Below are 15,691 nucleotides of genomic sequence, written 5' to 3'. Positions count from 1 at the left end.
GCCCCCACCACCAGAGGCAACCATCAAAGATATTGATTCACAGGCTTGGGAATACTTCCTTTGTTAGCAAGACCTCTGGAGGTCCACGGGGGGAAGTTATCAATTATGTACTTTAACGATGCTCCAATGAAACATTTTCAAAACTGTGCTTGGTGGGATCTTCATCAAGGGAAAGGCAAGGTTTCATGACCACATAGGTTTCATGACCACATAGGTTTCATGACCACATAGGTTTGGGAGATGCTGAGTTAAATGAAATGAAACTGGTTACTCATTTGTGGAACTTTGTAAAGCAGTATTAATGAGCTCTGTGGATCTCCACTGCATCACCAAGTGGTTTGATGATGGAAATCACATTTTTAACTTGAGAGCGTACTTTTGGAAAAAAAAGTTCAAATATCCAAATGGCAAACTGCTGAGGAAGTGAGATGAAATTTTTGTACATCTGTGGGGACACAGGACTTCCTCCTTTCTGAGAATATTCAAGGATCTCACTTTGTCTAAAACAGGTGGATTAATGATATACGTAAAATTTATTCACTCTAATGACACTTGCTGCTGCTGCTGCTGCTGCATCGCTTCAGTCATGTCCGACTCTGTGTGACCCCATAGACGGCAGCCCACCAGGCTCCCCTGTCCCTGGGATTCTCCAGGCAAGAACACTGGCGTGGGTTGCCATTTCCTTCTCCAATGCATGAAAGTGAAAAGTGAAAGTGAAGTCGCTCAGTCGTGGCCAACTCTTTGCGACCCCATGGACTGCAGCCCACCAGGCTCCTCCGTCCATGGGATTTTCCAGGCAAGAGTACTGGAGTGGGGCCATCGCCTTCTCCGCTAATGACACTTACAAGAGCATTATTTGCAAACTATAAAATCCTTCATATAAATCACTACTCTTTAACTTATCTGCATAATACATACAGCTGTTTTTGAAGTCCAGCTTTTCTTAAAAGGTGAAAATAAAAGCTTATCTCAGAAATTTTAATTATTTGGTTCTCTCCTTAGTCCAAATACCCATTTGTTTCATATTAGATTTCTTATTAAAACTTGATTAATCTCACTGGAAAAAAAAATGTACTTTCTTAATTGACTTAATACTGAACAAAAGGGACAATCTCAGGTTAAAGGGAAACCTGTGTAATAAAATTCCCACTGATCATTTTAGTTTTACATTCTTCTTTCATTTTATTTGACAGTTTTTGTGTTGGTTATAGACAAAATTTGGAACTTAGCCAGCTACATGCCAATGCAGGTGTTGGTTTTTGCTTCCCTCAAGTTTGAACAAGTTTGTTCATTTGGGGTTGTTTCATCAGTGAGAAATAGGTTTGAGAGTTATGGCAGAAAATGTGAAATAAATTTATAAGAAGCTACAGTGTATACTGATCCTTGATGCTGAATTATAAAAGGGTTTTGGTTTAACCATCCCAGTTGACTCCAGGAAATTACTAAAATTTTTTTCAGACAATTGGTTCAATGAAAGCCTTGGATTTTTTTTCACTGAGTTTATGTTCACTGAAGCCAGATACATTTTAAGCCAAGAAATAAACAGCCAAGCCCAATCTCAATTCTGATACACACATAATCTAGCAAAGAGGGGAAAAAAAGATTTCAAGATGAGTGTCTCTCTTCTAGAAGAATTGATATCAAAACTGGAAAATTCAGTTCAGTCTTCCCTCCTTCTATGTTAGAGAATGTCTCCCCTCCCTCCCCAGAATTGTCTTGTTAGTAGGATTTCACAGCAAACCCACAATCAATAGTGATGAGTTTTTCTACCAGCCAGGATTTCATACCTGCAGCAATTTATTGCCATACACAGGCTCTTGATACACTACTCTATAAGGAAACAGAAATGTAATGTTTTCAATGCAAAAATGAAATAAATAAAGAAAATGCATAAGTCAGACAGAAATTCCAGAGCACTTCATTTCCAAGTTTGCTTCTCTTTTGTTACTAAGACCTAGCATGACCCATTAAACCAAAAGAAGGACCAAGGAATGCCGAACATTTTTGAGCCACGAATCTCTGTAACTGAGAGTATCAAGCAGATGGGGGTGGGGATCAAACCACCCTCATTGCATTTGTGTTATAATCTGCGTGTATTTTTAAAGAAGGAAAAAGGATACTTTCATGGCTTTTTTCCCTTCCAAGCATATTGCATGCGTGCTAGGTTGCTTCAGTCGTGTCCAACTCTTTGCGACCCCATGGACCACAGCCCACCAGGCTCCTCTGTCCATGGGATTCTCCAGGCAAGAATATTGGAGGGGGGTGCCATTTCCAAGAGTTCAAATTAACTTGCTCTCTCATTTCTCTCTTTATCTCATGGTTGGATTTCTTGGGCACACCTGAGGATTTAACTTTGATGCCAAATGATGGAGGCAGTTAAGATGACAGTAACTGTATCAACACCTTTTAAAAAAATACCTTATAATTTTATTTGTCAATTATACTTCAGTAAAGCTATAATTTAAAACAAACAAACATGACCTATGGTGACTACAAATTATTCTTTTTTTCTTTTTAATGCCTTTATTTTTTTCTTAATTTAATTTGAAATAATAATAGAGCAATTGTACTTCAGGAAACAATGAATCAGATCAAAGCTACTAAAGCTAATTTTAACATATGTGACTGGAAACATTACTTGTGTGCGTGTGTGTGTGTGTGTTTGTGTGAGAGCATGGGGGCGTGAGTACGCACGGGTCTGGAAAAGCTTCTTTGAAGATGGATGTCATTAACCCACCATCACTTCATTCAGGTCCAAATACTCACAAGGTCTCAGCAGAACCCTTGGACAGACTGGGGAGCAGTTTGGGATGTGACAGTGACTCGTGGATGAGGCTGATTTTTTCCCGTGAGTGGTTCTAGTTGGAAGTGAAGTGTTCCAGTTCCAAGGCAGACATCAAGGTGATTGAACAGTTTAACAGATGTAGGGACCTGCCTGATAAAGGCGTGTGTGTGTGTATACATATAGTGTGTATATTTTAAGGAACTTCTTTGTGGTCCAGTGGTTAAAATTCTGCACTTCCAATGCAGGGAGCATGGGTTCAATCCCTGGTCAGGGAGGTGTGGTGGGGGGAAATATATGTGCATGAGTGTGTGTGTGTGTGTGTGTGTGTGTGTGTGTGTGTGCAGCTTTCCTGGTAGCTCAGCGGTAAAGAATCTGCCTGCCAAGCGTGAGACCCAGGTTCGATCCCTGGGTCAGAAAGATTGCCTAGAGAAGGAAATGGCAACCCACTCCAGTATTCTTGCTTGGAAAATTCTATGGACAGAGGAGCCTGGTAAGCTACAGACCATGGGATTGCAAAGAATCGGACATGACTGAGCAACTAAACAAACAGCAATGAAGAATATGGGATTGGTTAGCCCATCCCTTCTCCAGGAGTTCTTCCTGACCCAGGAATCGAACCAGGGAAGCTCCTAGTTCTACTGAGCCTTCCGTTTTAATTTAGAATTCTACGTCTGAGGAACTATGCCTATAGAAGTTCCCCCATCTCTCTCTGTCATTTGAATATTTCAAGTACAGATATTATTCCCTGTGACCGGTCCAGCTTACATGCTCTCCATTATCCTCTCACTTCTCACCCTCCTGTTTGCCTGTCTTTCACCACATTCTCAAGTTTGCTCAGTGGAGGCAATGATGTCCTTCTGTTGGCCTAGGGCATAAGGGTTGAACTTTGCAATTTGATCCATTTCATGGGCTCAAACCACAGTGTCAGTGAAGATGTCTGGGCAAAAGATTTCATCTCTTTTCTGAAAGAAAATGTCTCCTCCTCTGGGGAAAAAACAATGGAGGTGATGGGTAATAAGACTGCTCCTTGATTAGGACCAGGACACAGATGGTAAAGAATTTGCCTGCAATGCATGAGACCCAAGTTTTATCCCCAAGTCAGAAAGATCCCCTGGAGGAGGGCATGGCAACCCACTCTAGTATTCTTGCCTGGAGAATCCCATGGACAGAGGAGCCTGGTGAGCTACAGTCCATGGGGTTGCAAAAAATCAGACAGGACTGAGCAACTAACACACTTGATAGAACCCTGTGCACAGAGAGTGAGGTGATGTGGAGTGTGAATATCATGTTTCTTACACAGGAGACACTTAACTTCCGGATGAGCTGTTGCCTTGCCACCTGGTGACTGACCAGAATCCCCAAGCTGGCCCACACAGAAAGCAAAGTCTCAGGAATAAACACTTGGGGGTTTTATCTGGAGAATTTCCATTTTCCATGTTCCAAAAACTACTGACACCTCTGTCCTGAGCTCAAACATCACTGAAATGAGGTTGCCTCTTGAAGATCCATGGATGGCAGAGTGACATGAATTCAGAAATAATGTATAGAAGTCACAGTGTCACCCAGAACCTCTTTATAATGGATCTAGGCATGATACAAAAGTGCCCTGGAATCTTATCCAGACATATTTGCTAGATAGCCTCACAGTTGCATTAAGTGTAAGAAAGCTTTGTTGTGGTTGTAGCCCACCAGGCTCCTCTGTCCATGAGATTCTCCAGGCAAGAATACTGGAGTGGGTTGCCATTTCCTGACCCAGGGAACTAACCCACGTCTCCTGCATTGGCAAACGGATTCTTTACCACTGAGTCACCAGAGAAGTCCTGTTAGGAAGCTTAGGGCTTTTTCAATAAAAGGGAGTAAGGTTAATATTTATATTCTGTATCATCTCTCTCTTTTTCCTATCCTTTCTTTCCTTTCTCCTAGTGCTCAGAACTCTGTTATCTTACTCTAGTTTCTACTGAGAGCTTGTCGGGTCTTTTTTTTATATCTAGTTCTATTATCATGTCCTTTCCTCCATTTTCAATAGTTATCTTTTGATCTAATTCCATATTCTTTGCTATCTCCCTGAGTGGGTGAAGACACATGTCCTGGCTAAGTTTGGTTCAGCAACCCTTATTTTCAGCTCCTCGATCAAGGTTGGCCTTATGAGATCTCTAGCTTCACCCTTCAATCTAATGGACTGCTTTGCAAGTCCAAGGATCGTGGTTCTTCAACTTTCAAACAGTTGATCCTATCCATGTGTTGCCTCTCCTATTATTTCTATATTTCTTCATTAACCTAGTCTACTTTTTCTTCTTTTTCTATTAAAGTATGGTTGATTTGGGCTTCCCTGGTGGCTCAGTGGTAAAGAATCTGCCTGCAGTGCAGCAGACACAGGTTAGATCTCTGAGTCGGGAACATCCCCTGGAGGAGGGCATGGTAACCCACTCTAGTATTCTTGCCTGGAAAATCCCATAGACAGAGAAGCCTGATGGGTACAGTCCATAGGGGCGCAAAGAGTTGGACATGAGGGCTGAGCAACTGAGCACAGCACAGAGCTGATTTACAATTCTGTGCCATGGCCTGCTTTTTAATTCAAAGGAGTTTATGGAAATATGTGCCACTTAGCAATGACTGAATGTGTAGGTTTGATAGGCTAGTTATGGAAGCTCAATTGCTACCTTTTCAAATAAGTGTGTGTGTGTGTGTGTGTGTGTGTGTGTGTGTTATGCCCCAGGTAGAAGAGACCCAGGTACTGACCTCTGTGACCCTCCTTGCTGACTTAGAAGACCTCTCTGTCCTCTGGTGAGTAGCCATATGCACTGGGTCAGAGCAGGGCAGGCAGCCTTTTTCCTGCAGAGCTGGGCTTCCCAGCAAGATGATTTTTCTTTGCACTCAGCCCAAAGGAGCATCCCTGGTTTTTAACCTTCGTTTCTGGCTCACAGCATCTTATAACACATCCACTGCCTCCAGGTCCGTCAGGGTATCTATGATCATCACTGTCTTTTTCTCTCTCTCTCTCCTCAATCCTCTCTTCCCTGCAAAGTTTAAGAGGAGCTATTTCTACAGAGGAGGTTCTGACTTACTAGTTACAGGGATCCGTGCAGGTCTTTCAAATGCTATTTGCTTCGGCAGGGCTGGGAGATGCCTGAGGGCTCCACCATGATGTGGGAGGGATGGGGACCTTGGGCAACAAAGAGGAGCATGTGCTGGAGAAAGTGGGGTGTGTACAAAAGGTCAGTGGTCCTGGCTCCCATGCTGTTGTCTGGGTTGCTCTGATCTACTGTCAAGACAGAACTATCTGAATAGGAAGAAGTGGAGAGCAGACTCCCATTATCTCCCTTAAAAGTAACTGAAGCCGGAAGCTTACAACTCTGCCCAGTAAAATGAAAAAAGAAACAACTGATTTAGACCCAGTAGAGGTGACCAGTTTGTCTAAGACATGTCCCAGATCCCCTCAGGATGGCCCTAGACCTACTCACTGCGCATTATTTTTAATGAGATTGAACGAGCCAGCCACAAACTTCCTTTAAATAAAAATAGAACCTTGTGTGTCTTTTTATGAACCTCTTTAGTCATCATTTCTTTTTTTTTAAAAAGGGAGCAGGGAGGACATTTCCAGTTATCTGAACATAGCTGTATCTCAAAGGAGATGTAGCTGTATCTCAAGGGCTTGTTGCTGCTGTTTAGTCGCTAAGTCATGTTCCATTCTTTGCAACCCCTTGGACTGTAGCCCACCAGGCTCCTCCATCTGTGGAATTTCCCAGGCAAGAACAATGGAGAGGGTTGCCATTTCCTTTTCCAGGGGATCTTCTTGACATGGGGATCAAACCCGTGTCTACCGAACTGGAGGCAGATTCTTTACTGTCTGAGCCACCAGGGAAGCACCAACTAAGTCCTTACTTCCTCCATATGCATGCTCCATCCAGAAGCTACCCTAGGGGAAGGGGATAGATTGATGTTTGTGATCAGTGGATATCTGAGGATATGGAGGAGGGCCAGACTCTTTAGCCCCTGCCTGTTTCTCTATTTAAAATGGTACAAACTCAAAGCTTGGAAAAAGAGGACTTGAGAAGGAGTGGATGGAGGTAGACCCACAAAAAGGAAACTGGTTGTTCCCTGGGTGAATAAAAGACAGGTAGGTTGTTCTTTCATTTTATTAAGGGAAAAAAAAAAAAAACTAACCCACAGATTATAATAAATATACTTAATATAATAATAATAAAATCCAAGTTTATCATTGATGGAGATTAATACTCTGGCTCAAAATTGTAATTATTTGAAATTCAAAGGGAAGAAAATTAAATAACTAGCATCTTTCCTATTTTCTAGTAAATTGCCTCAATTTGATCAGGAATATGGCTATATTTTTCTTTGTTATCTAGTCTATAAAACAACAAATACGATTCCACTGAATTTATCTGAGGTCACTCATAATGAAAATAATGATGTGATTTAGAAGATATCCCCCATTTCTTTTAAGTTGTGTTTATTCCAAGTCATTTTCATAACACTGATGCTAATATCATACCATCAGTGAATAACTACCTCTAGATCAAGTTAGATAAATTTAATTATGGCCCCATAATGAGAAACATCCTCCTTTTCTCTAAAAGTGAGAAGCTTAATAAAGTGGTACCATTTAACAAACAATCCTAAATAGGCCTAATAATTCTAAGTCAGGTAACTGTTTTGGGGAAATAGAGGGAAATCAGGGGTTGAAAAACATAAGAGTTGAATGCTCAAATGGATCTATATCTTGTTAGGAGATGTTTCTTACTAAAACCATCAATGTGGGGAAAGAAAGAGAGAAACAGGGACTTGAGGGGAATCTTTCTAGGGCTGTCGTGATAAATAATTCAATGTATACAAGAAAACATTAAAAACATTAGCCATGAAAATATCTTTTCACCCTCTACAGCTGGTAACTACAGCTGTCATCTTAAATATTAGACTGAAAACACAGAGACCCCAGTTGGGCATTTGGGAGAGAATTTCTTTTCGCAGCAAAGTCTTTAATTGGACACGGGGAAAAAAGTCAGTATTTTATTTATTTTGAATAAATACAACTCTTTTATTCTGAAATGAATCAAGGAGTTCATTCCACTCACTCAATAGCACGATGGCTACCGTGAGCAGAAGGCCGTCTGTCCTCCGAGACTTTGACTCTTTCCCACGGGAAGCGGAAATAGGTGACACCCAGCTGAGAAATCGCAGCAAACTTGTAAAAAGAATGACTCCGGCGAGAAACAAGGGTGGCATGCATGTTAATGGATACTTACATAAATGTCTGCACCATAAAATCCATCCTGGTAAACAACACTGCAAGGGTGCACACACAAAGAAAAACATTCATATTAGTGCGCTTCCCCATGCACACACACCAACCCCTGCACCGGCCAAGTTAGTCTGGTCACAAGGGCCAGCCGAGACGCAGGAACCAGGGATCGTTTCCACACTGGTTAAGGAGGCTGGAGACAACGGCAGTCTGTCAGACTGAGAAAAAATGAAGCTGGGGTTCGGTGGGGGCCCAGAATCAGGACACGGAGGCAATGCTGTGCTGGGTAGTGGACTTTCCAGAGGGGTGCAGATGCAGAGAGGATTCACGCATGTTTCAAGTGGCCCACGCTGATACGAGGATCGTATTTGCATTCAGCCAAACCCCTAGCTCCTTCCCAGAAAAACAAATCATCTGCTTAAAATATATGATTGATAAATATAGGGGTACGGATGTCACGCTTTCAATATGGATTACAGCTGAATGATCTCAGGGGAGCTGAGATCCAAAGGATTTCAGAGATTTTCTTCTATATTCTTTCACACTCTAGTATTTCATACTCTAATATTTGGTAATTCCATGTGCCCCTCTATTATGGGAAAGGGAGGGGATTATCTCTAGTTATATGGTCTGTGAACAGGTATACAGATGTGTGCAATGACACAGGTGGGCATTTGTGCATGTGTGTGACTCATGTACATGTATGCATGTATGCTTGCTCAGTGGCATAGTCGTGTCCAACTTGTGACCCCACGGACTGCAGCCCACCAGGCTCCTCTGTCCATGGGATTCTCCAGGCAAGAATACTGGAGTGGGTTGCCATTTCCTTCTCCAGAGAATCTTCCCGATCGAGGGATCGAACCCTAGTCTCCTGCATTGAAAGGTGGATTCTTTCACCATGGGGCCACCCAGGAAGCCCCCAGATTTTTGCGTATATGTATGTTTGTTAGTTTGTACATGTAAATGCACGTGTGTGCATATGTTTATGAATGTAGATAGTGTGCATATGATGCATGTAGTAATACGTGTTTGCACATTTGTGTGTCTGTGTACTCACATGTCACCAGTGTGTACATGCCTATGTCTGTGTGTAGATTCACATAAATTATATCCAGACTGAGCAGAACCGCACGTGATGGCTGAACGAGCCAAGCCTCACAGCGGCTCTCTGATCCCTGTCCACAGAGTCATGCCAGAGAGAAGGGACTTCACAGGAGGGGTAAATAAAAGATCCTGGACTTCTCCAGAAGTCTCATGGTTTACCTTGAGCAAAACAGCCAGAGAAAGAAGCTCTGTAACCCTGGGAAACCAACGTACAATTCCTAAGCATTGAAACGGGTTCAGTGAGGACCCCACATAGCCTTCACACCTCACAGGCTTTTGCCAAGATCCCAAGACGTCTCAAATATAAAAATGCGAGTTTCTAAAGGCATGTTTTCCAAAGGGTAACTGTTGTTATTACAACCTTCCCATGGAGTTTACAGATGATTTATGATTCTGGCAAAGGACCCATGTGCCCCACTGTGGAATGGAGCTGGGGTCCTAACCGAAAACATGATGTCGATTACCCAAGGATTTCAGCAGATTTCAGGAGCAGAGCAGACCCACAGGAAGGCTGAGCACACTGAGAGCTGAGGGAGGCACCGACAACACACACATGCACACACACATACGGCAGTGACACTGCTTTGCTGGAGAACACGGCATGGGCTTCTCAGAGCTTTTCCGAGTTGAAGGGCTAAACCCCAAGTACCATTGTCTTTAAACAGGGTGCAGAGATTTCACACACTAAGGAGGCTGGTAGGCATGGCTTTCAGCTGTCTTCATTTGGATCGAAAAGGGCTCCTGTTCACAAGAGCCCTTGTCAAGCAGCATCAAACCCTAATCTCAGATACTGAGTGTGTGGCATCCTGAGCTAGGCTTTGATTTTGTTTTCAACACTTCCAGCATAAAAGGATACTGTCTGCCGGGGGTCAGAAGGCAGGGCCGGCCTCTGCCAACAAGACTGCGCCCAGCGCTGATCATTCAGCCAGATCAGAGCAGCTCTGACTGCTCCTTCATGCTGGCACACCTTTTGCACATGCTGATCCTGGTGTCGGGACAGCCTCATCTCCCCATAACCTCCTCCAAAAGCACAGCACCATATGAGAGCCAAATTAGATGGGAAACACATGGGCCTCTGGATCACAGCCTCAGCAGTCAGCAGCTAGGGGCCCTGGAACTAATGATCTGAGCAACCTGAGCGCCCCTTCTTTGGCTGCAAAATGGGGAAAGAGGTGAGTAAGTGCCCATGTCAAGGGAGGATTATGCAAAGAAGGTGAAAGTGTCAGTCTCTCAGTAGTGTCTGACTCTTTGTGACCCCATGGACTGTAGCCTGCCAGGCTCCTCCATCCAGGGAATTCTCCAGACAAGAATACTGGAGTAGGTTGCCATTCTCTTCTCCAGGGGATCTCCCTGACCCAGGGATTCAACTGGGTCTCTTGCATTGCAGGCAGACTCTTATACTGTTTGAGCTACCTGGGAAGCCCAAGGTATCTGCAGTCATAGCTCTAGTCAAAGATTACATTGCTATGAGCTTTATCCAGTCATCTCCCACCACCAAACGGATTTCTTCCTCCCTCCTGTGAACACCAGCATCACGTTTTCTGACCCTCTGATCCTCGCTTGGTCCAATAATTTTAAATATCAGTCAAATATGAAAGGCATTTGTGAATGGGGCTCATTTCACCGTGAAAGTTGTATCCAATAGCTTCCTCAACATTATATCTCACTTGATAGCTAACATATCACTTTCCACCCTGAAGAGGTAAATAAGTATCTGTTGAGTGACTACTGCCCATCAAGGGGGAGGGCTGGCCATTAGGAGGTGACAGAGGTGACCCAGAGCAATTCTAGGTAGAATCCTCTTCTAGTTATTCAACATCAGTGACTACTGTCAAAGGGGGAGGGGGAGGGAGATCAAATTAAAAAATTGGACCTTGGGAATACCCTGGAAGTCCAGTGGTTGCTGCTGGCTGCTGCTAAGTCACTTCAGTTGTTTCTGACTCTGTGCGACACCATAGATGGCAGCCTACCAGGCTCCCCAGTCCCTGGGATTCTCCAGGCAAGAACACTGGAGTGGGTTGCCATTTCCTTCTCCAATGCATGAAAGTGAAAAGTGAAAGTGAAGTTGCTCGGTCGTGTCTGACTCCTAGCGACCCCATGGACTGCAGCCCACTAGGCCCCTCTGTTCATGGGATTTAAGACTCAGTATTTCCATTGCAGGAGGTATAGGTTCAGTCCCTCTCCAGGGAACTAAGATCTCCCAAACAAACACAACTCCTCACAACTAGACTCTGACTTAGAAGCTCCAGTACAAGAGGCTAGATAGACAGTGATGTAAGAGTGAACAATATAATAATATTTAACCAAATATTAATATAGATTTGAGTATGGGAAGGGATGCATGCGTGCTCAGTGACTTCAGTCGTGTCCTACTCTTTGTGACCCTTTGAACTATAGCCTACCAGGTTCCTCTGTCCATGGGATTTTCACCCCTTTCCAGGGGATCTTCCCCACCCAGGGATCGAACTCAAGTCTCTTGTGTTTCCTCTACTGGCAGGTAGGTTCTTTACTGCTGAGCCATCTGGGAAGCCCTGTCTGTCCTTTAGGTCTGACCTAGTTATCATGACCCCACCGAGTCCTCAAAATACCCTTATGAGATGGATAATGCTATTATAGCCTCTTCTGACATCAGAAAAGTGAGACAGAGAGAGCTAGGTATTGACAAAACTGGGATTGTAGCCTGGCTGGTATTGTATTGGCTTCACAGCCCAAACTTTTAATTGCTATGGCAGGCAGCAGTGGTCAGACTTCAGCCGGCATCAGCACCACCTCGAGGGCCCATCAAAACACAGATGGCTGGGCCCCACGCCCAGCCCAGAGGTTCTGAATCAACAGAGCTGGATGCAGAGGGAGGGGGAGGTTGGGTTTAAGGATTTGCATTTTTAACAAGTTCCAGGGGAAGCTGCGGCTGCTGGTCCAAGAGCTAAAAAACGTACTGCCCTACAGAGCGCCACCCTGCACGTGTTGTCTTACATGACATTTGAGAGAATGCTGGAGGCCAGCCTCCTAGCGTGTGTGTGTGCTAAGTTGCTTCAGTCGTCTCGGACTCTTTGTGAACCTATGGACCACAGCCTGCCAGGCTGCTGTGTCCGTGGGATTCTCCAGGCAAGAATACTGGAGTGGGGTGCCATGCCCTTCTCCAGGGGATCCTCTCCACCCAGGGTTCAAAACCATTCTCTTATGTCTCCTGCATCAGCAGGCGGGTTCTTAACCACTAGCACCACCTGGGAAGCCCAGGTCCTATTCTAAACAGGAACTGGTTTCAAGCAAGCTCTTACAAAGACTCATGATGGTTTCCAAGAATGTATTCAAACATTTTTAAAAACCTCACTAAACAGGTGCACTCGAAATAACATAAACGAAGAGAGAGGAGGGCGGGGGATGATGTCTAATATGGAGCTCTCGATAAATAAGCCATGGCCCCATACAAGAGAAGAGAGCTACCATCACGCATAGAACAGGTGCAGCCCCATTTTAATGCAGAGGCGGTCGGTCTGGCCTGCAAAGGTAATTGTATTGCTTGTCAATCACTTCGGGACCGCAATATGCTTTTGCAAGAATGTAATGCGAATGCACATCTCATTTTCTTAGAAAGGTAATAACAGTAGTTAAATATTTGGATGAATGCAAGCAGGGGATGATTGCACTACAGCAAATTAGTTTACGGAAAAGGAAAGAAAGTATGGGATACCCAGACTATACAATCTGTTTGAATAATGTAATATATCCCATCCACCAATATATTCTTAAAGAAAAGTTTATTTAATGATGGCATATCTTGCTGCCCCTTCCAAATGAAAAAAAAAAATTTGTAATACATTCAAATGCATTAAACCATAGCTGGTTTAGAATGGATATCAGGTGGGTCCATAAACTCACTGGCATTTGTACAGCATTGTGTGGTGTGAGGACACTGACATTTTCCCAGGGAAAAATATATATTTTTAATTAGATTATCAAAGACATCTGTGACATTCCACCTTCTCCCCCCAAATTTAAGAACTACTCATTTATGGTGTTTGTCTCATAATGCACTCAATGAAGAGGCTTTCTCTTTAATGTGAGAAGTTACATTTTAGAACTGGCTGAGAATTTAAACAAGAACTCACAGCAAAACCAAAAATAAAGCCAAACAGCTAGAGAGAATTCTGGAAAGTACTCTGAGAATAGGTGATGATGACTATCGTTCCAAGTGTTTATATTAATTGAGAAAGTTCCTGAGCATCAGATAATAACATCTGAGCATGAGATATTTATCAATTAAAACCAGAAAGCATGGTTGATTCACAGAAAGAAAGGTTCACCCACATAGTTCCATAGGTTTCTTCAGGACCTAGCCTGAAAGCACCCCCCATGGTGCTATGTTTGGGCCTCATTCTTGTACTGGCAACTGTATAAAGTTTCTCCCAGGGATATCACCATATCATTTTGCATTCAGAGGAGCATAGTCTCCTCAAAACTCTCCAAAAAGAGTTACCTTCACGAGGTAACTCTAAGAAGTTTCACATAGATGTGTCATAACAGGGCTCCCCAGGTGGCTCAGTGGTAAAGAATCTGCCTGCTAAGACAGGAACCACAAGAGACGTGGGTTCAATCCCTGGGTTGGGAAGATCCCCAGGAGGAGGAAATGGCAACATACTCCAGCATTCTTGCCTGGAAAATTGCATGGAGAGAGGAGACTGGCAGGCTACAGCCCATGTGGTCACAAAGAGTTGGACACGACTGAGCAACTGACCACACGTGTGTCATAATTAATGACCTGAGAAAGTGCAGAATACCTTGGTCAAAAATATCCCGAGAGCCAAGATGAAAACCTATCACAAAATGCTGGATGTTTCACTTAGAATAATGATAATAATTTAAAAATCTCCTATGGTTCTTTATATTTCTATCCTCATAAAAGATGCCTGTTACATAGTAGGACTGGATACATATGTGCGTGCTAAGTCGATTCAGTCATGTCTGATTCTTTGGGACCCCAGGGACTGTAGCCTGCCAGGCTCCTCTGTCCAGGGATTCTCCAGGCAAGAATACTGGAGTGGGTTGCCATGCCCTCTTCCAGGGGACCTTCCCAACCCAGAGATCACACCCACTCTTATGTCTCCTGCATTGGCAGGTGGGTTCTTTACCTTAGCGTTGCCTGGGAAACCCAAAACTTAATAAGGTGCTGTTTATTAATTAACCAAGAACGAGAACTTGATGAAACCAATCTCTTAGGGTTTTGTGGGGGAGAGGATTATGGTTTAACCGCTGTCCTGTAACATCTGGTGTTGTACTGAGTCTGGAGTATGTGTTTCTGATGCTTCCACCTGCCATCTTTATCCACAGAGCATCAGCCTACAAGCTCCCTCAGATGACAATCACCCAATGGGTAATTTCTCCCCAGTGTGAGTCCTGGGAAGACAGACTGGACATGGTGTCTGACACTGACTTCGGGATCAAATGCAAGAAGAAATATGGATGACATGGTCCCTTCAACTCTCTTTGACACTGTTCACTAGTTAATATTTTGTTTCCAATCTACAGATTCCATTAGCCACTTGAAGTACCTCTGTCTAAAGCCATCTCTGTGGCTTACATGGGATGGAGGTCAATTAATAGCAGGCGTCCCACCCCACCCACCACAGCCCAGGGGTAAGTAACTCATGGATGCAGAAATGTGGGTGTTCAACTCAAGCAAAAGGGGACCTTGAGAAAGAGAGGAGTATGGGCAGCTAATAAAAAGTCAATTCCTATCTCAACAGCAACTACAGTAGCCACAGTTCACTTAACACCTGCCATCTGATGGAATGGATGAAGCTGTAACCTCACACTCATCTCCCTACTTCATCCTCTATCAACACTTCAGAGGCAGGTACTGTCTTTACCCAGCTGCTAAGGCAATTGTGCCTACAGAGATTAAGTCAGCTACCAAGGGCAGTATGAGATAGAACAGCAGGAGGCAATCTTATCTGTCTGGTAGTTTATGTCTTTATAGGAGTACAACAATCCTACTGACTGTGTAGGTATTAGCTTTCTAACTTATCACCCATTCTCACTCAGTTAATGTTGACAATCAATAAGGAGTTAGCTAACGCAATCTAAGGCTTTCCTCTCATTCCTGTGATCCTGGTCCAGGCAGAATTACCCTCCCCAGGGATGATCATGCATTAATGTCACAATAACTTTCTGTTCAGCTATGTGAGAAAGAGAAGATAAGGCTCTTCATAACCTGTGTTCTTTATTCTCTGGGAGGAACTTCAGAAAATGTCAGGATGTGGAGGAAAAAACCAAATCAATAAAAGGAAATGAATGAATGCCAGGGCACCCTGAGTGAATCTTCCTGGGTGACTGCCATGATGTTGGATACTTCCAGGGGTCACCCAAGGTTCCACAAAAGTGGCCATGGAGGTTCTGTGGATGTTTTCCAAACTCTCCCCCGCACCCCCCCCACAAAAAAAAAAAAAAAGAAGCTATATATGGACACAGGATAAATGGCACATTTTTGGTTGAGATTTTAGTAACAGTGTTTTCAGGTTTGATTCTTTACAATAAACAGAAGTTTA

General features: G+C 43.6%; 1 protein-coding gene across 7 annotated transcripts in view; it reads right to left on the bottom strand.

Annotated features, from left to right (window-relative positions):
* The window catches only part of RBFOX1 (RNA binding protein, fox-1 homolog (C. elegans) 1), a 441,591-nt gene that overhangs the window by 47,434 nt on the left and 378,466 nt on the right, over window positions 1-15,691 (bottom strand). For 6 of the 7 annotated variants that reach the window (XM_010840441.1, XM_010840445.1, XM_010840443.1 and 3 more), the window contains one exon: window positions 1,788-1,830. In XM_010840441.1, the coding sequence (XP_010838743.1) occupies window positions 1,788-1,830 (43 nt within the window). Of the gene's footprint in view, window positions 1-1,787; window positions 1,831-8,046; window positions 8,087-15,691 lie in introns of all 7 variants that reach the window. The other variant, XM_010840448.1, reaches the window with a different exon arrangement.

The sequence above is a fragment of the Bison bison genome, unplaced genomic scaffold (assembly GCF_000754665.1).
Source record: "Bison bison bison isolate TAMUID 2011002044 unplaced genomic scaffold, Bison_UMD1.0 scf7180017864144, whole genome shotgun sequence".
Classification (NCBI taxonomy): Eukaryota; Metazoa; Chordata; class Mammalia; order Artiodactyla; family Bovidae; genus Bison; species Bison bison.
Note: the sequence above shows the minus strand (reverse complement) of the source record. Positions and strands in the feature narration are given on the sequence as shown.